General features: G+C 38.1%; 1 protein-coding gene across 10 annotated transcripts in view; it reads right to left on the bottom strand.

Moving 5' to 3' along the window:
- Positions 1 to 24,653, bottom strand: part of Dop1a (DOP1 leucine zipper like protein A) — a 113,005-nt gene that overhangs the window by 25,684 nt on the left and 62,668 nt on the right. For all 10 annotated transcript variants that reach the window (XM_052715825.1, XM_052715834.1, XM_052715778.1 and 7 more), the window contains 15 exons: positions 23,062 to 23,680; positions 22,217 to 22,491; positions 20,943 to 21,095; positions 19,210 to 19,307; positions 17,807 to 18,066; positions 14,543 to 16,529; positions 13,579 to 13,690; positions 13,319 to 13,501; positions 12,047 to 12,172; positions 8,855 to 8,989; positions 5,703 to 5,758; positions 4,011 to 4,115; positions 1,127 to 1,193; positions 610 to 754; positions 375 to 454 (listed from right to left, as the gene is read on the bottom strand). In XM_052715825.1, the coding sequence (XP_052571785.1) occupies positions 375 to 454; positions 610 to 754; positions 1,127 to 1,193; positions 4,011 to 4,115; positions 5,703 to 5,758; positions 8,855 to 8,989; positions 12,047 to 12,172; positions 13,319 to 13,501; positions 13,579 to 13,690; positions 14,543 to 16,529; positions 17,807 to 18,066; positions 19,210 to 19,307; positions 20,943 to 21,095; positions 22,217 to 22,491; positions 23,062 to 23,680 (4,401 nt within the window). The remainder of the gene's footprint in view (positions 1 to 374; positions 455 to 609; positions 755 to 1,126; positions 1,194 to 4,010; positions 4,116 to 5,702; positions 5,759 to 8,854; positions 8,990 to 12,046; positions 12,173 to 13,318; positions 13,502 to 13,578; positions 13,691 to 14,542; positions 16,530 to 17,806; positions 18,067 to 19,209; positions 19,308 to 20,942; positions 21,096 to 22,216; positions 22,492 to 23,061; positions 23,681 to 24,653) is intronic.

The following is a 24,653-nucleotide window of genomic DNA, read 5'->3' as shown; positions in this document are numbered from 1 at the left end:
ATTTTAGACAGGCACAGTAACACAGCTTCACAGAGTTAAACAAATGCAACATAAACAAAAGCAACACACCTTAAAATAATATTCTACAACACACAGGTGCACACACATACATGAACATATACACATGCATTACTCCGACACTGTCCTATACTTGGTAATTATATAAACTAGTGATTTCTAGAAGCACGAAATGATTTTTGAAATTAAAAACTTCTCTATGAGAATGTCTTTCTTCGTTCTTTTTCGAAACAGGGTTTTTCTGTGTTACCCTGGTTGTCCTGGAACTCACTCTGTAGATTAGAGAATTTCTTATTGATATGTACTATTCAAATGTTCACTTAAGTGTTCATGTAAAAACACTTGATAATGTTTACCTCAGAAAGCAATGTCAGTGCATGGACACTATATACAGAGGGAGTTATGTTTGAGGGTTCCATTGCAGGTGATAGCATATCTAAATAAGAAAAGAGACAGGTAAAGAAAATGATTAGTATTTTCTGACTAATAAAAGCTAATAACAAAAAAAAAAATGAGCTTATTTTATAGGGCTAAATAAAACACTGCTTAGCAAATATATACCAAGAGAGTAGAGAGTAAAGGAAGCAGTACCTTCAACATCAGATTCCAAATTGGTTCCATCCACCATTATTTTGGGAGAAGGCTTGACTTCAAGGTTTCGTCGGAGCCATGTTGTCTGTTCTAGAGAGGAACCAGCAATTGCACCAATAGCATCCACTACTTTGTGTGTCACATCCTAGAGAAACAAGGAAGAACCATGTTTGTGCACACACACGCAAATGAGTTATGGGCTTTTGAAGTGTTTTATTCTCTGACAATAGATATTATATAATACATATTCTTCACCCATCCCTCACTGTGTCCAGAAATGATCTTGTGTATGTAGTTTAGGCTGGCCTCAATCAAACTCAATGTATGTTGTAGATACTGGCCTTAGACTCCTGATCCTTCCACCTCTATCACATGAGCCAACACCTGATACTATTTTTATATAATCGACAATCTTGACTTTTATAGAATAGTTAGAAGGAACATCATAGATCATCTTATATGACTCCTGATTTTAACTTTTAATTTAGGTAGCAACCTTGAATTCAGAATGCCTTACCTGAAGGTCTCTTTGGTCTTTTTTATTTTCCAAACTAGGATTTTTCATAATAAACTCATTCAGAACCCTATAAGAGCCATTTTTAAAAAGAAAAAAGTTATCAGTCCAAAGCAATGAAAGTGATGCCATGTAATCATGCCTTGTAGTATATATTTTCCAATCCTTAACGTTTATGTAAGAGCAGCATTATTTGTAAGAACCCTCAACTGGAAGGTGTGGTGATATATATTGTGTACCCTACTAAAATCTGCCTGAAGATCGAGAACAGAACAAGCCACTACATTAAACACAGAAGCCAGGCAGTGGGGGCATACACCTTTAATCCCAGCACTTGAGATCTCATGCTTTTGCTTGGGAAGCACACACGCCTTTAATCCCAGCACTAGGAAGAAAATGTTATCACTGGGTGGAGAAAGGTATATAAGGCGTGAGGGGACAGGAACTAAAGCCTATTTGTCTAGAAGTCTTTCGGCTGAGGAAAACTTTTCAGGCTGAGGAGTCTTAGAGGTAAGAGGTGGCTTGTTCCTTTGTCTCTCTGATCTGTCAGCATTCACCGCAATAACAGGCTCCATTTTTCTTTTCTTTCTTTCTTTCCTTTTTTTTTTCCTTTTAATAAAAAGACCATTTATCAATTCGTGTTACGGGAAGGGATCCAGATATCTTGCAACAACAGCAGGACAATCTGTGGCTAAGATACTAAACAGTAATGATGATGAACTGTACTTGCTGTTTCCTGTTCTTTAGCTCCCATCCCAGTATCTCTTGAATCTGGTGCTATAAATGACTCTCCTCATGTCTGGAATGTTTAGTGAATCACTATCGACTTCAATGACAAGTATTAATGGCTAGGCACTGTTCTAAGAATTTAATAAATATTAACTTTTTTAATCTTCTTAACAAGTGTATGAGATAAGCACCATCACTGTTTCCATTTTACCAAGGAAAGGTTAAATGATCTACCCCCCACAAAGGTCACATATTTAAGTAAAGGAGCTAAGAGCTGAGCACAGGTAGGGTACAACTTCTGAGCCTGTTTACTCAACGTCCTTATGCATTTCTTAGCATTAAATGTCATCTTCTAAATACACTTCCTTCTACCTCTTTTTCATTTCTCTTACTTTTCTTGTGATCAAATATCTTTGAAAAAAAAAAATCCCCTTCCTTCTCCACTCCACCTACACTTGCAACTGTTCTATGTTTACTTCTTGCTACTAAATCTCAATGCTCCTCTAATCTCCAACCCCTTCTCTTACCATTGCTCAACACCGCAACTTCTTCCAACAGGTGCTACCTCTCTCTTAACTTTTTCTGTGTGTGCATTTGCATGCCCAGATGTGTTTTCCAGGATGAGCATGTAGAGTTCGTGCGGAGGACAAGCTTAGCTGTAGGTTCTTGTCCTCTACATGCTTGGAGCATTGTTCACTGTGCAGACCACACTAGCTGGCCCCTGAGCTTCAGGAAGTCTCTTCTCTGCCTACCATCTCACTGTAGCAGCACAGGGATTAGAAACACACTCAACTGCACTGGACTTCATGTAGGTTCTGTGGATCCGAACTCAGGTCCTCTTTCTTTCACTGCAAGTGCTCTATTCTCTGAGTCAACTCCTTCCTCAGCATCTTAACCTTCCTTTACAGATGCCACACAAACTACACCTGGCTTTTTATATTTTCTGAGAACTCCCTTTCTAGCTCCTTTTCCTTCTATTTCCTGTTTTCTAAATGCCAACATCAGTTATTCACACCTTCTCACCTCCCACTGAAATAAATTCCTTGTCCTGATCATAAGGAGTACCATCCTCTCCTTACAATCTGCACTTATGCCAATCTCTCACTCATTACCAATATTATCCAATGAAATTCAAGTTTCTTCTCAAGCAGCTCCCATCTCCTGTTACCCACCCTAATTTCTTATTATTTCTCTGCCTGTGACACACCATCACCAAACCAGACAATGTAGCTTGTCTCAGTATATCCTTTTCTTCCCTGTCTTTAATCAAAGCTTTTACTCTTACCATTGTGATTCACTTAACAGGTTTTTATTGTACAACTGTTATGAATTCCCAAACCTGACACTACTCAGGGTGATGCTTACTGTTAGTGAGGCAAGGGTGACTGGCATTTACCAAATAATAAAAAAAAATCTGTATCTATTAGCTTAGATCTAGAAACGCCAAGACACAAAAAGAAATAGACTTTTACAAGACTATTTATGTGCATGATTCAGTGCCTCTCTCTCTTCTGTGAAGTTCCTTTTAGCATGGTGCACACTCACCTGCATTTTCCCCACAGTGCTTCCCTACTGATCCCAAATGATGACTGGTTCTAATATTTGTGTATTAAGTGTTCTACATCTTGTATATGTCTAAACACACTGTATTCCTTCCTATCTCCTCCCACTTACAGACCTTATATGTCTGGATCTGCACCTCAAGATGCTTGTGAACAGATAGACAGATGACATGCCACACAAAACATGTTCTTCAGCCATCAAGATAGTGAGGATTATGCCTTTATTAAAATTATATGTATGCATGTGTATATATGTACACATATGTATAGATATGTATTTGTGTGCATGCTGCTGGAGACTGAACTCAGGTTACTTTGCATAATAAGCATTTGCTCTTCTACTGAGCTACATTTCTTTTTTTTTTTTCTTTTTAAGATTTATTTATTTATTATGTATATAGCATGTATGACTGCACGCCAGAAGAGGGCACCAGATCTCATTATAGATGGTTGTGAGCCACCATGTGGTTGCTGGGAATTGAACTCAGGACCTCTGGAAGAGCAGTCAGTGCTCTTAACCTCTGAGCCATCTCTCCAGCCCCTGAGCTACATTTCTAACCCTTCAAAATCATACACTGTTAAGAGAGATTACTTACCCAAGTATAAGAAACTGCCCCGGGGCTGGAAGACTCAGCTGTATAGAATCTTTCAGAAGGACCAATAGTGATGTCCAACTGTCCACTAAATTGGGCACTGGGATTCTGAAAGATAAACCCATTTGATAGAAACCACAGTAAACTTTAATTTTCTCATGTCTTCTTACAATTCTTAACCCATGTTCTAAATTATCTGAAGCATTTAAACTTTTATAGACTATTAAAGAACAGAATTTCTAAAATCTTTTACTTTCTACTAAGAAAAGGAAGCACATTTAAAATACTTGATGTGATTTCTTAATTTGCAACAGAGATCTCTTATCACATACACTCTCAAAAACAAAATATAACTGCATTAATTCTTTTAAACTATAGTCCATCTGCACTGCACACCAGTGTTCCAATGGATAGAGAAATGAGCATGACCTCTGCTTCAGTCCAATCTTTACCCCACCTGCACCTAAACAGAGACTTTATACAGTTCTTGCTCTCAGTCACCATCCATGTAAATACACCAAAACCCCAACTTATCAATGTTGGGCAAAGATTAACGCAGTTGCTCCATTAGGGAAGATTAAGATTCAGGTTCTTAAGGAAGAATTGTATTAGAATACTGCCTCTGTTCAGGGTCAGCTAACAGCAAAAGTGAACACCAAACATGAAGATATTTTCAACTATTTATTTACTTATTTATTCATAAATTTATTTATTCATTTATTTATAAATAGTCTCTGGCTATCCTGAAACTCAATATGTAGACTAGATTGGCCTCAAGCTCATAGAGTCCTGCCTGCTTCTGCCTCTAAGTGCTGGGATTAAAGTCATGCAATACCATGTCCAGACCCATTTTTTTTTTCTTTTTCAAAAAGACAATCAAAGTGGATTGCTACACATTCACCTCTATCAATCAAAATGGTAATTAGTTTAGAGGCAACAAACATGATTTCAAGAGAAAGTTGTCTATGGTGATATTTTATTTGTGCTGAAATGTGATTTTATTTGTATGTTAATAAATAAAGTTGCCTGGGAGTCAGAGCTAATAGCAAGCCATTTAGAAGAAGTCTGGCAGTGGTAGCACACGCCCTTAATCTGATCACATGGCAGGCAACGTCTCTGTGTGTTCAAGGACACAGCCAGCATGGAGACACACACCTTTAATCCCAGTACCAACCACAGAGACCTGAAGTTCTGTATAGACAGGTAGTGACGAGGAAGTCATGTGGTTGGGTTTAGAACCAATGAGAACAGAAAGGCAATAAAAAGACAGGTCACACAGGAGAAGGTCTCTCTCTCAGGGGAAGGATGGCAGCGACTGGTAAACTAAAGGCTATTCGCTAGTGCTCTGACTTCTTGGGCTTTTAACTCTTTATTTGGCTCCGTGTTTCTTATTTATAAGACTGTTTAGAATTTCATCTACAGGTTGTCAGTTTCCTGCAGTTCACTATTTAATATCCATGTGCTATTCACATCTTTGGAGTGTGGGGTCTGCACTCCTCCCTCAGCAGCCTGCCCATGAGTCCCATTAACAGTCACAACAGTTGGCTGTACAGCTTCTTCCTTCCCCTTCAGAGGAAACAGCAGTAACAAGAGCAAACGCACTACTTTTGGAAAGAACTCCAGTGCTTTTCTTTATAGCTTCCTAAGCTTTACAGGTGGCAACTGAGTATGGAAAGGTTTACATCAGCATCTTACCTTTGTATATAAGCATAGAAAAACTGAAGCATGCAGACTTCCAGAGAAAGATGTTTCTATAAACAAAAGAAATTAGTTTTACAGTGAAGCAAAATGATGACTTTGCTTTTCCGTTGTTGCAACTACTCTGACTTGTCCTATTGGTTTTTAATAAAAAAAAAAAAAATTAAAATACTGGTTTGTCATTTAAAAAAATCATGCAGTTCCCCGTTCTTAGTAAGGAAAATTTATAATACAAGAGCTATTGAAAATACAGAAAATAGACAGACTGACATGGCTATTAAAATGACTCATAGATTATCAATTTTTGAGATGTGGGAAGAAAGTTGAAGAGGTTTATCTTATCAAAATAATTCTTCCAGTCATTTTTAAATGGTCATTCATTCCAAAACCATCACAGCAATATCGGTTTTAATCAGCTTAGATTCGTTGCCATCAGAATCAGGTTGAGAATTTTAGGTTAGATATGTATATAAGCCTATTTTAGTGCACTGTTAAATCAGTATAGTCAGATTAAGATTAATTCCTTTTAAAACTTTCTAAAACAACTAACACCTTTTAAAAAAAGATTTACGTTTTAAATTTTTAGCTTATGTATATGTGTGAGTGCCTAAGGGTATGTATGTTCACCACATGCATGCAGGTGCCTCTGGAGACCAAAAGTGGACTTTGTATCCCCTGAAGTTTGAGTTAGAGGTGGTTGTGAGCTGCCATGTATGTTCTGGGAACCTAACTCAAGGTCCTCTACAAGAGTAACAAGTGTTTTTAACCACTGAGCCACTTCTCCAGTGTAAAAATTAGTTAAGTCTTAATCACCTAAAATATAATCATTAAAGACAGCTTTGTATTTCTGTATGAAATTCTTAATAAAGAAAACTTAATATTAAAAAGATAGTGTTGAATAAATTCTAAAACATACTGTACCTGCCTTTGAAAGTCAGTAAAAGCAAAAAGTAAATAAAAAGGAACTGATGCTCACTGACATTTGCCAATTGTACCTTTTGTTTTGTTCCAACATCTCCTCAAACATTTCCTTTTCACTACACAAAGAAAAGTGCGGCATTAACACATTTAGTAAGGTGTTATGAAATATTATTTTAAGATGTGTTACATTTGTTTATGCTGTGGAACATTTGTTTAATGATGTAAAGATGTGTTGCATTCTTTTATGTTGCAATTATTTTAACTCTGTGATGCTGTGTTACTTTGCCTGTCTAAAAAACGTGATTGGTTTAATAAAGAGCTGAACGGTCAATATCTGGACAGGAGAAAGGATAGGTGGGGCTGTCAGGCAGAGAGAATAAACAGAAGGAGAAATCAGGATGAAGCAAAAGAGAGCAAGAAGCAAGGGAACAAGGAGAGGAGGACTCTAGCGGCCAGCCGCACAACCAGCCATGGAGTAAGAGTGAAAGTAAGATCACAGAAGTAAGAAAAGGAAAAAGGCCAAATACAAAAGGTAGATGGGATAATTTATGCTAAGAAAAGCTGACTAAGGCCGGGTGGTGGTGGCGCACGCCTTTAATCCCAGTATATGGGAGGCAGAGCCAGGCAGATCTCTGTGAGTTTGAGGCCAGCCTGGTCTACAGAGCAAGATCCAGGACAGGCACCAAAACTACACAGAGAAACCTTGTCTCAAAAAACAAAAAGAAAGAAAAAAAAAAAGAAAAAAGAAAAGAAAAGCTGGCTAGAAATATGCCAAGCTAAGGCCAGGCACTCATAAATAAGAATAAGCCTCCATGTATTTATTTGGGAGCTGGGTGGCGGGTCTCCCAAAGAAGTAAAGAGTAAAAACAACAACTACAGTAAAAGGCAGCACTGGTCTGGAGAGGGTTAGTTTCTGTATTCTTGGCCCTCATGTGTACGAAGCCCATTATCTACCTCAAATTACTTCACAGAATCAAGCTTTCACATGCAAACTAAAAATCTCAGGACAAATGCTCCAGAGGTGCTTTCCGAATAGTCAGGTAACTATTGAAATAGTTTATAAGGGGGTGGGGATATAACTCAGTGTCAGAGCATCTGGCTAACTTGCATGAGGCCCTGAGTTTGATCCCTTAGCACCACAACAAAGGTAGTAAAATCACTCACTATTGACAAACACACCATTTCTTTGGGCAATTCAAGAAGAACAAAAGAATCAATTATTTTCAGATATATGTAATAATCCCTAAAGATATGATTATATTTGATTGGCATGGTTCAAAGTCTCACGTTTGTGGTTGGTAAATCTACAAAATTAAGAACGTGTAGCATTGCTTGGATAAATCAAAAACAGCAGAGCCGTTCCTCACTTCCTATACATAGACCTGTTTCCCAGCTAGAGACTAGCAATGTGAGTGGAGAGATGGTCACATCTATTTCCTGTGGTGCTCTCAGAGAACAGAAGGCTGCCATGAGGTTTAGATAACATGGCACTATATGGTATATCAGATAATGACAGCTGACACTGGATGCCAGGGAACCCAGGATAAGCAGTGATGTAAAATTTGTTATAGAAACACTTTTTTGTCAAAATGCCATATTTGTGCTAATTTGTATAAACTACCCTTGTGATTAGAGTGTTCTTACCTGAATGTGCCCACTGGACTGTGTATGCTTACTTGTGTGGCAGCCTATGTGTGGGGGAGCATGTGTCATGTGCCTGCCTATTGGGCTGTACACCAAAAAATAAATGCTGCATTTGTCTACTGCTCATCACATTTTCTTTACCCTCCCAGCATCCTGATGCCTCCCTTCCCTGGTTCTGGAGCCCAGACCTCACAATCACAAAGTACAATTTTATATAGAGTCAAGAAATGATGTCTGGAACAGTGATTATGGCAAAACTTTGGGAGTTTACAGAATTGAAAACTCACTAGAAGAAGCCTCAAGGAAGCTGTGAAACCTAGAAAGAATATTTTAGGCTGAGGCTCCTGTGTTCTTCTAATGGACAGAAAATCCTTACTAGGAATCTAGTCCCACAGTTCCTGATGTACATATGGAGAGAAAAACAGTGAACTGTTCATCACTGGCTGCAGGAATGATTAGACTAGCAAGGAACTCCAAGTTTTTTATGAGTGCTGTGCAATAACCACAATGAAATTACAAAAAAATTCTTACTCATCAGCTCCATTTCTGAAACTGAATTCTAAACAAAAGCAAAGCTTTCTTACCTTGTCCTTGGCTATGGCTGGAGGCTGCTTTAAAACTTCTTTCACAGTCTGGATAACAGTTTCTGCTCTCATGACGCTGATGGAGCGAACCAGTTCTACGAGTAAAAGCTGTTCTTCACTGGCTGCAGGAATCACCTGGAGAACACATCACAGTCAAGTATTTATGCAGGGGTGTGCATATGTAAATCTTTTAAGAGAAGTCACAGAAGGACCATTTTATGGACTTTCTTAATATAAAGATGTCCCTTTACTACTTGTGATTAAATTGAATTTTTAAAATCAATACATGAATCTTACCTCATAAAAATAAAAATCAGGGCTAGTAAGATGACGCAATGCATAAAGGTATTTGCCATCAAGCTGACCATGGAGTTCAATCCCCAGGATTCACAATAGTGGAAAGAGTTAACAACTCCTGTAGCTTGTCCTCTGACCATGCACATGTGTACCATGGCATGTGCACATCCACACACAAATAAATAAATCCAAACCAAATAGAACAAGTTGTTGTTTGTTTTTGCTCTTTACTCTTTTGGGAGGACTCACCACTCAGCTCAAATAAATCACACACAGAGGCTTATTCTTAATTATAAATGTCCATCCTTACTTAGCCTGGCTTGGTGCTAGCCAGCTTTACTTAAATGATTCCATCTAGCTTTTGCCTTTGGGCTTTTACCTTTCTCTATTTCTGTATACCTTTATTATTTCTTACTCCGTGGCTTGCTGTGTAGCTGGGTGACTGGCCCCTGATGTCCTTTTCCTTCTCTTGCTCTTAGATCTCTCCTAGGCTTCTCCTTCTATTAATTCTCTCTGCCTGCAGCCCCTCCTATCCTTTCTCCTGCCTTGCTATTGGCCATTCAGCACTTTATGAGACCATCAGGTGTTCTAGACAGGCACAGCAACACAGCTTCACAGAGTTAAACAAGTGCAACATAAGCAAAAGTAACACGCCTTAAAATAATATTCCCCAACAAGTCTTATAGGAAAACAAAACAAAACTATATCAGGACCTGCTCTATTTACCATGGACCTTAAAGGAGCCAGCTCCATTCTGTTAGTTACTTTCTATTATCCTGGAGTGCTATTTTTTGCTCTTTCATGCTTTTTCTTCTTCCGGATTCAATATTAAAAATGAAACCTCGCTGGGCGGTGGTGGTGCACGCCTTTAATCCCAGCACTCGGGAGGCAGAGGCAGGCGGATCTCTGTGAGTTCGAGGCCAGCCTGGTCTCGAAAGCGAGTTCCGGGAAAGGCGCAAAGCTACACAGAGAAACCCTGTCTCGAAAAACCAAAAAAAAAAAAAAAAAAAAAAAAAAAAAAAAAAAAAAATGAAACCTCAGTCAGAAGACAAAGATTTAATTGTCTTAGAGAGTTTTCCTCATCCTTTAGAGTAATTATCAGATCTCACTTACATCAGTACCCAGGTTCAAATGAATACTCAAGGCTATGACAATGATTATGCTATGGATGCTCCCTTCTTGTACTATATTGATTCCCCCCAGAGGTACTACAAAGCTGTTTTGGTATGGTTCATTTTTTTTTTTTTTTGGTTTTTCGAGACAGGGTTTCTCTGTGTATCTGTGTAGCTTTGTGCCTTTCCTGGATCTTGTTCTGTAGTCCAGTCTGGCCTTGAACTCATGGAGATCCGCCTGCCTCTGCCTCCCAAGTGCTGGGATTAAAGGCATGTGCCACCACCACCCAGTCGGTCGTTCATTTTTTATCAAAAATTCATCCGTGAGGTTGTCTGCTGGCTTCCACATGCACAGACATGTAACATACTTGTGCAAACACAGGTGTGCACACACACACACACACACACACACACACACACACACACACGAAAAAAAAATCATCCCTAAAAGCTCTGACAATGGGTTGGAGAGATGGCTCAGCGGTTAGGAACACTGACAATTCTTCTAGAGGACCCAGGTTCAATTCCCAGCACCCACATGGTGGCTCACAGCTGTCTGTAACGACAGTTCCACATGACTGGACACCCTTACACAGGCAAAACACCAATGCACATAAAAATAAATAAATTAAAAGAAACAAAAAGCTCTGACAATGATGAATTTCCTATAATCACATATAATCCTCTCAGTTTTCCCCCCTGCTTAAGACACTCTTGCTTGGGTGTCTCTTGGCTCTGCCTGGGCCTGAAACTCTAGGGTTGTTATCCAAGGTTGAATGATGTCTCCTCGTCATCTTGAATGAAGAGTGAACTAGTGGCCTTGCACACTAGTGGCCTTGCACACTAGTGGCCTTGCACACTAGTGGCCTTGCACACTAGTGGCACAGCACATGGCTGAAAAAGCCTCCAGTAAGAGTTTGGCTGGCTATGGAACTGTGTGTTCAGACTAATTTGACATAAAAGTTTCCAGTGTTGCTAGGGTGAAGTCTTAACACTATTCCTTTGAATGAGACAGTTTTTTTTTTTTTTAAATTGTTCCCCCGCTTTTAAGATTCTAGCATCTTCTCTTTACCCCCAATGTTTCTGAAAGGACATACTGAATTTTATGTAGGTATCTTTTAAGTGATGAGCATGGCCTGAAAATTTATTTCTTTCACTGTTAAGGAATTTCTTGTACTATCTCTATAATATTTTTCTCCTCCTATGATTTTGTTCTTTATTTCTGCAAGAAGATATTAAGTATCCAGTATCATGCCCTAACTTACTACTCTTTTCCACTATATTCCTTATCTTTAAGCTTACATTCCATTTCAGGTATTTACTTCTTTGTTTTTGTTACAGAACTAAAATACAATGTTTCTTTTTCTTACTTCAGGAATGTCAATACATATGTAATGTGTAATGTGAAAGAAACGACAAGTCAGAGACTTGCAGGTGCACCAATCATGTATTTTGTATGAGAGAAAATGTAGCATTACTAGTCTAATATACTATGATTTATTTCCAATATAAAACACCTTTTCTAGATTTCAAACTCACAAAGTAAACAAAATTTTCACTCACACAATCCAGTCAAAATCAACATAGGAATTACATTTAGAGACAGTAACAACTTAAAAGACATCAGATAATGAAAAACAACAACACAGATGAAAACTCTCTCCAATCTTTGCTTTGTACCCCAAGTCACTAGATTAAAAAGTACACATTATAAACAAAATGAAATAAATAGCATGGCTTTACCAAGTAAAAAGAGTATCACGTTTAATTATGAATATCATACCTTGGTTCGGGAAGGGGTTTTATTCTGTCTTCTTTCATTCCATACAAATGCAATGGCAGCCATGAAATGAACACCGTGATTCATTGAAATGGGTCCCAACAATTCCAGGATTTGTTGTCTTAAGTTCTAAAACAAGTTAAGCATTTCACAAGTAAAATAAAACACATGAACATTAATAACTAGATAAAACATTTAATTCAGCAATAGTAGAGAAACCTTGAAACATGTTAATAGCTGTCACTGGACATGGTAGTGCATACTCAGCATTCTGCAGTCTGAGGCAGAAGGATCAGTTCAAAGCAAGCCTGAGCTATTTATATAATAAGACCCTGACTCAAAACAGGAGTTACAATCATGAATATTTTAATTTTACAAGGAAATAAAATTTAAAAGAAAAAAAAAACAAAACAAATTAGTTGTCCATAAAATTGACAACTTATTACCATGATTAGATACTAGAAAAACACAGTATGAACCTAAGTTTTATCTAGTTTGAAAAATTTATCCCCAACTTTAATTACCATTTAGGAGCTTCCTTGCCATTGATGCTGCAATACACACTGTGCATAACTTTACTTTAGAATTTATTTATAAATTAGTTTATTAAGTCTAAGACTATGAAACTTTGAGAAAGTGCTTTACTATGTAACACAGACTGTCCTCAAACATTTCAGGTAGCTCAAGTGTGCCTCAAACATAGATTCTCTTATTGTGAGTCTAGAATTACTAGCATATGCCACTATACCAGTCTTGACTATAAAATTTTGGATTCTTTGAACACACTGCTGAACTATTTTCTTGGAAGTGGGGGAAAGTGTGTAGTAAAATGTCAGTTTAAAATGTATTAAAAGAGGGAGAAATTATAACATGTAAGAACAAACTTCAAAAACATCAAATGAAAGATGCTAGACACAGAAAACCAAATATGTATTAACTCACTTCTGTGTAAGGACCAGAAAAATCAAACACATGTGGAGAGAAAACGGAGTGACACTGACTATGGTTTGGGGATGGAAAAGTGGGCAAGTGCAGGCACACAAAGACCTGTTCTGCAGTAAAAGACATAACTGAAAACGGAACTGTGAAAGCTTCACAACTTTACAGAGTTGCCTGAAGAACCTACTGGTTTGCATCCCTTAAAATGGTTAACACAACTATTTACTACTCCATGTGCATGGGGTGTCACATACACTACTTAAGTTAGTCACACGTTTTGAAGAAAGTCCTCAAATAGATACATGTGCTCTACTGATGAAGTGTGGATCATCTAACCTTTGTGGCTCCAAGATTGATTGTAGTAACAGATGCAGATGCAGCGACCGTCATCTTTTCTGAAGCATCAGCCTGGTGCAGTATGCTCCAGAGCAGAGTTACAGAGGACATAATCATGTGAAGGATTGAGAGGATTCCACTGCGAGCTTCAAACAAGTGTTTCTGGTCTACGTTGACCAAAAGCTATTAAGCAGAGAAAAACAGTTACTTACTAAGTGTGGCTGGTTTTAAGAAGACTGCAAATGTCTATGAAGTCTTACTTGATGATACTGGGTAGTCGGATCCAACAAGCAATAATGGATAATGGCTGTGATCCCTTCCAAAAGAGTAAGAATCATATCTGGTGGAATAACTGATGCTATCCACAAAGGCCTGAAAACAATATATGAAACAGAGGGTCTGTGAAAGCATACTTTACAATTTGCCACTAGTAAATGCCCAGTATATGCCAGATACACAGTAGGCACTCAACAAACATGAATAATAGTAAAAGAATATAGTAGGGGCTTATTATTTCCTATCTGTAAGTGAGCTGATCTAACTGAACCAGAGTTCTTTTTGGCTAAACAACAATATATAAAGTAAACAAATATAGCCACTGTGAACCTCCCCCACTGGGGAATGCCAGGCACATCAGCTGAGGTTTTCCTAGAGGAAAACCAGATACCAGTCTACTAAACATTTGCCTAACTATTCACAGATCAATTTTGAATATGGCTGAGACACAGTTTACCACCATACCTGGGAAACTTATAACAAAATTAGATGGGGAAAAATACTTTAAAACTTAAATTAACTTCAGTTACAAATTAACTTGTGTTTAGGTAATATACTGGATAAGGACTGATGAAATTTTTTTTTTTTTTTGCCAGTTGAGCAAAAAGAACATCTAATTCAACTTTGATCCTTGAAAGAAAAAAAAAAACTTTCTCTTCATCTCTATTCTAGATCTCTTTTATTGATACTCAGTACTAGAGCTGAACTTTATTTTTAAAAAGGCATACTATTTACAACATACTCACAACCACTATTTCATTTCCTACTAGTTGGTGTTTGGTTTTATCTCTTTGTGGTGGTGCTAGGGATCAAACGGAGGGTCTTGTACAGCTTAATACCCACTCTCCCAGAGCTATACCCTATATTCCACTCAAATTGTGACATCTAAGGAGACATGACATATCTATGAAAACTGTCACTAACGACAAAGCTAAAATCAATCATTACCTACTGTCAGATAATCCTGTTTCGTATTTGTACTGCTGAATTAGATTGTCCAAGTTCCTGCACAGCTGTAGTGTCACAGAAACCACAACTCTCTGCAGAACTTTTCCCATGTAAGGCAGAGTAGATGTGATCAAGCCAATCCACTGTGGATGCATCTTACATGCACAGTGCTGATGCAAAGCTCTGATCACTGCACAGAGGAACATGCCTTGACACGTGATTGGCTGAGCGTGCAAATACTGAAGAGAAGTCATAGGCTGATGGGGACTGATATGTTCCAGATCAGACACAACAAAATCAAAACCTGCTTCATTCTCTTCAGGAATCGTCATCACCCGGTGTTCTAGAACAATTAGCCTCTGAAGTACCCTAAGAAGCTGTGACTGGAGTGTGCTGCCATTGTCTAACTCATCCTCTGAGAAATTGATGAGGCTGTCTTCTGAGAAGCCTTCTTCCACAGCAACCATGTTCTTACCTGCTATTTTTTCACTGTGCCATTTCTGTACACTGAAGATAGACGACAGCAAACAATGAAGAATTACCTTCTGAACTTTGCATTTAGACAGCATATCAGAGATAAAACTAGGGAAACCCTTTGCAGAGCTTTCTATTACTTTTGCTAGCTCTGTAAAGAGGAGAGTCAAGATTTCTATACTCATCATTTGCATGTTTCGATTGCCTATTAGGTCTTGGGTAGTGACCTTGACATGAGTTGGGTAATGGCTACGCATATAGTATAAGCAGAGAGAAATAAGAATTTCAATGTACATGGAACTCCGGAAGTTATGATTTGAATCCACTGGAATGTGACTATAGAAGTCTTTGCCCATCACAGAGATTCGGTGTCTGGCCAATAGATTCTGAAGCAGTGACAGCTGAGGAGTATAAGCATTATTTACACTTGTGGTTGAAATGGCATTTACAAAAGCAATGGGGTTAGTTTTCAAGATGGATTTGATGGCAGAAAAAGCATACAGAGTCCTCGATGAATCATACAACTGCAGATACAGGAGCACATGTTGGTAGAGAGGATGGATGTTGAAATTGGGAGATTTCCGTGATCCTGGAGAACCCATGTCACTCTCAATTTCAGAAATTTCGCCCTCACCACAGCTATACCAGTTCTCTAAGTCCAGGCCATCACTGAAGAAGACATTTGTTTGTTTCATTTTCTCACCTGCAGCTTTTTTTTTGTCCTCATCCTTTTTTCTGGCAAGCTTTACCTTGGGTTTTGCGCCTGGTTGTTTGCCTGATTCTTTAACAATTGTTTCTTTCTCTGAGACTTTTTCTGAGAATTTTTCTTTGAAGCTAAATTGAATACTACTGTGACTCCTTTGTCTAGATTTGGTTTCTGTGGAAACAGAAGAATCATTGAGAGTCTGCGCTGTTCCTGCAATGCAAGGTGAGGAGCTATTTCTGGAGATCCCATTGGCCAAGCACTCACAGCCTTCCTCTACAGACACACAGAGAAACTGAGGGCTGTCGTCACTCAGCAGAGCATGCTGACTGTGTTGAGGGGCCTGATCTTCACTTTTAGTGGCCTCTATACCTGCATCTAAATCACTACTCTTCGGCAGCAGAGATTCTATTTCTAACTCAGATGTAACTGATGCAGATTCTGCTTCCAAGCCACTCACAACTTTACATATCAGGTCAAAGACCACTTGCTGAACGTCATCATCTGGGGAGCTTGCCTTTGCCATGAGAGAATCCTCATGAGCATTCACATTTTCAGGATCAACTTCATAACTAAAGTTGTCTCCGGCAGAAGACTGAGAACACCCGGAGTCAGAGCTCTGAAGTATTTCCATCTGCTGATCTGGGAGGTCAAAGTCAGATACAACCATTGGAATCGTCTCACTGCTGGTGCTGAGGAGGGAAAGTCTGTCACTCAATGGATTAACAGTGAGGCTGAAGTTCTCTATTTCATCCATAGTCAGAGGCTTTTCACCATTTCCTTTTGATGCAATGAGGTGTACTTGGTTTACTGGCAAGTGACATAAATAGTAAAGGAGTAAAAACAGAAAAGGTATTAAGATAACTAAAATACAGAAAGTAGATCAAATTAAAAAACTGTCATCATTATTTTCATCAACTACTTATATCCTCTGATTAAAATTACAGTTTACTATTATCTTAGAACTTTTAAATAAGATGACCATGTAGATGACTATTAGAATTTGTAACTTAATGACAAAAGCACACTTAACAGATAGAACATAATATTTTACTTTTTTCTCTAAAATAAGACATTCTTTAAAATTACAGGTTAAAATTACTTTTTCCTCCTCATATGATACTCCCCTTTACTTTTACTGGTCTAAAAATTTATATATAATATATAGTTTAAAGCATCAATAACTTCCTTGGTTTTAGTGCAAATTCAACAAATATTTATGAACTATCTAGCATGTGTCAGATTGGAAACCAAGAGGAGCTTAAAATGAGTAGGGGACCACAAACACATTTCTTCATTGCATACCATGTAAGGCAGAACTATGTTACATTTCAGAAAAGGTATTTGTAGTTTTGAGTTTTGGTACTGTATGCATAGTAAAGCAAAATGCTACCAAAGTCCTGGTAGCTCAGGTGAAGTCTGAGACTGATCCCAGAGGAGAATTCAGCAATAGAGATTGGCCAGCAGAGTACTAAGACCTGAATGTTTTGGCAATAAGCAGGGTAGTACAAGTTCTTAGAATATCCACAGGAAGCAGTATAAAAGTTAAATAGAGGACCTAGGACTTGGTCTGCCACACTAGAAATGGAATAGAAGCATGATCGTTTGGAGCTTCACCATTTCCCATCTGTGGGACTGAAAGTCACAGCCTTCTGAACATCAACAGAATGACTGGTAAAATAAGTTGACCCCATAAGGTGATTTGTCTATAAAAGATGAGGAAAATGACTTACGACTTATCACACAAAAAGTGTGTGTTACAGGTCTCCCCATGAAATATCTACTGAGCATTTGCAGGATCTGGATTGCTTTATAAATTTCAAAGTATTCCATAAAATATTGAGTGTCTCTGACTACAGCTGTGGCCGATTCCTCTATTGAGAAATCAACTTATTATCGAGATCTAAGAACTCAAAGATAGTTACTGATAAAGCATATTTTGACCATTCTAGATGTGACTCTAAGAAGAAGAAGGGAAAAAATAATGGAAAAAAATCCCACACAATTCTCTTGTCAATCACTGTGTGGTCACATCTTACTTATACTGAATAACTTGTCTAATTAGAGGGATACTTTGTGACCTTTACCATTGTTGCAGGTAAAATTTTGCATGAAATGCTTGTCATTTTCCTCTCCTGGATAATAGGAGGTCTTACTCCAGTAACGTTCTGCTTGCACACGCTGCACTGAAACCCTCTGAGTTTTTGGATGAAGCAGGAGCAGTAACAATGGTTCCAGCACTCTTGCAATGTCATGTCTTTGTAGCACCTGGTTCAGCCAGGCTTGTCCCACAGAGCTAGTAGAACCATCAAGACTATTAAGGCTATCTAACATGATGAACAGTGACCTAAAATAAACACCAGCAATTAAAACAAAGAAAAAAAAAACACTTTTAATTATGAATTTTTCTGAAGTTAACATTTTTAGTATTTTTTCTAGTTAAGAAAACATTTCTTTTTTATATATTTATATTTAAAAATATTACAAGTGTATATTACTTTTACAAGACAAGTTTTACTTAGTCTTGCTTAGTAACATATTTCACTGATATCATCATGCACTAAAGTTTCTGCAATTCAATGCTATTTTCATGATGGTGAGGGCCACTCTGCTCTCAATTCTCTTCAGGAGTCGAAAGAATGCACTTAATTCAAGTAATGACATTCCATAAAAGGTCTGGACCATAGTTTGAAATCAGAAAACCCAAGATCCAAATCCCTTGTAGAATCTTGGGCGAGCAAGTTAACTTTAGTGGACCTTAAGTGCATTCGCCATCAGATTAGGGCTGGTGGTTGTCAAATTAGAAACTTATCTATAAGGTGATTGGCTCAAGGCCTAGTTCATTATATAGGTTGACAAGATGGTTCAATAGAAAATCCTTTAAAAATGGTGCTGCTGGCTGAAAAGTATTGGTTAATCCAAAGTTGGGTTGTAATCACAGTTAGATTTATGGCCACTTCTATAAGACCTGAAGATAAGATTACTATCTTCTGATACCTTATGAATGTACCCTGGAATCAAGGCAAATATAGTATCTGAAGCATGAATAACTCTATTTGCTTTTAGGTCTATATGTGCACCAGCATCTCTGGAGACCAATATTCTCAAATCCATTGGAGGGGTTTGGCAGTGCTTTCAGTTAAGACAGAGGATTGAGAATGACTGACTAGTCTTTCAACAATGTGACTATAGATTCGGGAAGGCTGAGTGCACTCTGTACTCCTGTCATCAGACAATGGTGCTTGGCACATAACAGGATTTTGATGATCAGTGGTCCAATGTAAGAAAGGAAGGGCACTTGGTTCTCTAGAGATTACAAATAAAAATCTGCTGGCTAGGTGACACAACCAAGGATTTTAATATAACTTAGATTTTTTTAAAGAACTAGTAAGTTCCCATCTCCTGTTCTAGCTAAGCTTGAAAGAGAATTCAAGAAGAGACAACAAATAAGACATCCAATTATAAAATATGAATATGAAATGTAACCAACCTGTCAAAGGAACGTGCAAAAGATGACTTATTTATGTGGAGATCCCTTGTTAGATGCCAAAGAACTGCAAACTTTGAATGTGCTTCCATCCTTATTTTCTGAGAAAAGTGGGAAATTCAATTATTTTCTTCTCAACTGAAGATATTAAGTGATTTCAATAAAATCAGTATAACTGCTTACAAGTACCATGTTTAATGGCCACAGTACTCAAGTACACACTGCAATAAACTTTTAGTACATTTCTAACTTGGAAGTAGAATCAAACAAAATATTTGCATATAGACAAAAATATTTAACCTAAAGGGTCATCTTACCTGTGCTGGTTAGTTTTTATTGTAACTTGATACAGCCCTGAGTTATCAGGGAAGAGAGAACCTCAAATAAGGCACTGCCTAGATCAGATTGGCTTAAGGACATGTCTACGAGACACTGTCTTGATAGCTAATTGATCTTGGAGGGTCCAGCCCCATTGTGGAAGCATCCCTAGGCAGGTTGTTGTGGGCTACATAAGAAGACTAGCAGAAGGTGGGTGTGGTGGCACACACCTGTAATCCCAGCACTCTGGAGGCAGAAGCTAGTGGATCTCTGTGAGTGCCAGGCCAGTCAGGGCTATAGCGAGAGAACCTGTCTCAAAAAAAGAGAGAAGAAAGGAAGATGCAAGCATGTAAGCAAGCAAGTCAGCTAGTTAGCTCAGCATGTGCCTGTGCGTAGCCAGAGAGCAAGCTATAGCAGTGTTCGTCCATAGTTTCTTGTTCATGGTCCTGACTTCCCTCAATGATAGTGGGATCTGGAAGTATAAGGCAAATAAATAAACCCTTTCCTCTCCTAAGCTGCTCTTCATCATTATGTTTTATTACAGCAACAGAAATCAAACTAGAACATCACCTTAACTCAAAAATTACTTTAGACTTTCATCAATGTGATTACTGTATAAAGAAACACAGACAGCTAAAAACATGCATACCATTACATCATGCATATGCAAGGCATTTCTCTCTTTTTAAGTATAAACACTTAGTTTAAAAATTATATTTTTCTCCCACAAAAATAATTATATCCATGAATTTCTAAAAAAAAACCATGTATTTTAAATTCAGTGAAAATATGGTGTCAGAGTTTTACACTTGTTCTCTAATATTTATAAAACCCTTCAAGCAAAGTCCCAACAAATAAGACTTTAATTGTTAAAAAAAATCTACATGGGGTAGGTTAGAAGAGTGCTTGCTTTATCTATGGGCTTAATACATGGTTTTCCTATGATGCTTGTATTTATACATCAACCAATAGAAATATATAAAAATCAATCAGTATTGTTTGAACTTTTTCATGGGTGTGTATCTTTACTCAGAACTTATAACAAGTATTTTAAAAAGAAACTGTTATATGATAAAATTAACAGGAATATCATTTATTCTAGATTTATACATAATGTAAAACAGAAAGTAAAACACAAGATTTGATCTAAAATTTGACTTCTGAACAATTTTGAAAGAATATGGTGAGCCACAAATTAGAATTTAAAATTTTTTTAAAAAAAAAAACCACTATTACTTTCATTTACCATTATGTCTTTATTACTGATTATTCAGATGCCAGGTATAATAATTTTCCTAGAGAGGTTCCTTAATTTATCTTTTGGCATTATGAGCTTGAGTGTGTGCATGTGTGTGCATGTATGTGTGCAGGTGTGTGTGTGTGTGAGTGTGCACACATGCAGGATGAGAAGGACTTACCTTATCTTTATGGGTTAACTGCTGACTTATAACGTCCTCACAGATGCTAGAAGAAGGAACCAAATTATGTAACTGATAAAACAGTTCCACACTCTTCTGATGGTGCTGAGGTGTCCCATCTCCCAGCTGGTCCCATAATGTCAAGGCTACATGCTACAGAAAAAGATGTGAAAGTGACTGCATTATACAATCTTTACAAAAGCCAAACTTTTATAAAGTTGCTGCTCACTTGCTGGCTAACTGAACATTTGAATCTTTTAAAATACATTAAAAAAACCTGTTCTTTTAGACTTATTTCACATGGGTGAGTGTTTTGCTTGCATGTATGTAAGTGCACCACATGTGTGCCTGGTGCCCATAAAAGTGAGAAGTGGTTGTTGCATCCCTTGGGACGGGAGTTACAGTTTTGAACACCATTCAGTGCTAAGAATTGAACTTGAATTGAACTTGGGTTCACTGCAAGAGCAACAAGTGCTCTTAACCACTGAGCCAACTCTCCAGGCTGATACTTGTTTAATACTTCTTTTAAAATCAGCAATGTAACAGGCAGTTTCTGCATGGCTTACATAAGAACTCTTGATTACTTTACTGATATTTAGTAAAGTAGCACCAGAATACATTGATACATTCTCACATCAAATTTAATTTTTAGAAATGTGTGTTACAGACTAACGCTCTTCTCTAATGCCTCATGCATGCTAGGCAAGCGTGCTATCACTCATCCCAAGCCCATGGAGTTTTATGAGTCAGATTTGAGCTATATGTGCTATCATATACCAGTCTTTGATCTAGGCCATTGGTAAGAAGGCAAGTCTTCAGGGTTTACCGTGATAGTATAGAACCTACTATACTCTCTCAAGAGGAAGTGTCAGGTGGGGGCAATTACTTGAAATGGAGTCTAAAAACTCCCAAATGTAAAAGAATCCCCCTGTAGGAGACAGTGAGCTCAAAGCTACTCCATGTTCTCTGTGAAGGAATCACCTATACCACTGTGTAAATCAGACTGTGCACTCTTGTTCCTAAAGGACCTCGTACACCAAAGGTAATCAAACAACATGAAGTCAGAACAACCTGTCATGGAGTTTTAGAAAAACAGGGGTCTACTCTATTAAAACAAAAGTCTCACATCCACTTACTACAGAAATATCATCTATTGTGTAAATGGGCTTTCCTCTTGGTTAGTTGAAACCTTTTCCTCCCTTACTTCAGTGCCCCAAGTCAAGCATCATACATACATTCTTAGCCATATATAACCTAGGTTTCTTGGAATTTACCTTGAAAAATTCAGTCTTCTCAGCTATGTACCTCAGATTGCCCTGTGTGAGGGGAGGTCTGATAACTACAGCTACTCTTCCTTGGTTTGGACTTAAGGGTTGAGCAGGCTCCATGCTGTTGATACTTTCCCCAGTGACCATGGCAACAGATTGAGTCAGTCCCACCAGGTCCATGACTAGAGACACAGCAACACTCTGAACACTGAAATCACTTGCTTGGCTACAAGCACTCATCAGAGTCTGGAGCCATTGTGGAGGGTGTGCATGTTCACAGTCTGAAACATAAGAGCAGGAAACAGTTATTTAGCTTTAAGTTAATTTCAAAATGACAAACAATGCCACTTCAGGCCTTCATCTTTAAACCATGGTTTCTCAAATAGTCTTTAGAACTTTGAAAAATAAGGCACTAATAAGAATTTCATAAACTTTTAAAAATATATACTTTCACGTCCCAATTATATAATCTATTTTCCTATCCTTAGAAGCACTTTATCAACAAATATTATCTAATGCCTACTGTCCTACAGAAACACACATGATGTCATAAGAGAAAAAAGTAGTGAAATTAATGTTACTCCAGGACTTTCACTTTTAAAATGTGAAAGACATGCAAATCACATAATCTCTTATCAACAACTTCCCCATAGTGACTGGATTTCATTCAGGCTGGAGAGATGGTTCAGAGAAAAGGCACTTGCCACCAAGCCTGATAACCTGAGTGCAATCCCTAGAACCTACATGGTGGAAGGAAATCCAACTCCCGAGGGGTTGCTCTCTAACACACTCACACACAGGCACGCACAGTGCATAAAATACTGAAAGGTAGATGGCAGAAACCACCTCACCAGTGTCAAGTTTCTCAGAATGTAACTCTGAGGTATGATTTCCCTCTGCAATGTAGACTGGGAAACTTGAGCACTCTAAGAAGAGCTGACAGGCAGCAAGGAAGGCAGAAAGGTATTCTTTTGAAGTTTTTGGTGTATGTATGCTTCTTTCTTTTGCATCCCCTTGGGAATCCCTGTCCCATTTTGAAGTTTCTCTTTGCAGTCGACGGAGATCTCCCTGATGGTCTGCAGCCAAAGGCTGAGAAAGGGAGTCACTGTGAATGATGTAGAGGTTGATGAGTCTGGAGAGGAACTGCTGGACATACTCCACGCAGCACTGCATTGTAGTCTTTTGTGCTGCCTTCCCACTCCGGGCTGCAGGTCCCTGAGTGAAGGTGGAAGGCGGCTGGATGACAGTTTCTTCAGATCCCACTGTGGATGCTGTCTCTGTCTCCGAAGACGTGCTGCCAATGGGGATGGGAGCTGTCCCCTGTCCATTGAGCTCTCTGTCAAGATCATCAGTTCGGTCTGCTTGATACTGTATAAACTCAGTGAAGCCACTTTCTGATGATCGACTACTTGGTGGGTTTTCTCCATCTTCAAATACTTCAGTAGGATTTTCCATAGAAACTGAAGATACCTGATGATTTTAAACAAAGAAAAAGTCTGAGTAGGAACATAGATGCTAGGGACTAGAAAGGGTGGCCTTTTCACAAAAAGTTGTAAACTACTTACAGATATCTTAAGTTTACACTGGAATCAAAGCAGTTCCCCCATTGACTAATATGTTGCTTATTATAATCAACAGTAAACAGTAACAGAGTTCCAATAAATACATGAAGATAAACTCATTCACCAAATACTTATCATTCATTGTGTCATAAAATAAGGCTGGCTTTATTTAATGACTTGATTTTTCAGATAAGGTCTTGTCATGTACCCAGGCTCAATTCTAACTCAAATTCTCCTGCCTCAACCTCTTAAGTGTCAGGAGTAGAGGCATGTGCCACCACACTTGAAGGTTTCTGAGGTAAAAAAAAACATATATGTGCAAATCTTTAGAATCTGTATCCCTGTTTCAAATAACTATTTCACCTTCTTCATGAAACAACCTTTCTTAATGTCTAAACAATGTAAAGAATGAGAAATACAAGATTAAAAATCTTGCATTTTAAGTATTAGAAATAAGATCTAATAGAGGATATGTCTGGGACCACATGAATGCGACTCTCTTGAAGTATGAAAGTACCATCGCATACCCTCACACCTACGTTCCTTCAGTGGAGAGTTACTCAGCTCATATTACCTTCAGATCATGGATTAGGTGGTAGAACCTGAAGGAACAGTTTAGAATCAATGGTAATACAGACAAATGACCATTTCTGGAGTAGGGGTAGAATCAAGTATTGTCTGGTTTTGTTTAAAAAATAAAAAGTTGTGCATTCCATGAATGTGTTCAATGACTGTAACAGAGGATAATCTGAGTAAGATCATAAAAATATTTTCTTATTAATTCATGAACTAAGTACTTCTACTTAAAGCTAGGCTTGACCCAGTGTTTCCTGCTTTAGTGATGACACCACCATCCACTAAAGTTGGAAGATGGAACCTAG

This window comes from Peromyscus californicus, unplaced genomic scaffold (genome assembly GCF_007827085.1).
Source record: "Peromyscus californicus insignis strain IS unplaced genomic scaffold, ASM782708v3 Scaffold_11__1_contigs__length_118956290, whole genome shotgun sequence".
NCBI lineage: Eukaryota > Metazoa > Chordata > Mammalia > Rodentia > Cricetidae > Peromyscus > Peromyscus californicus.
This window is presented reverse-complemented; position numbering and strand designations above follow the sequence as displayed.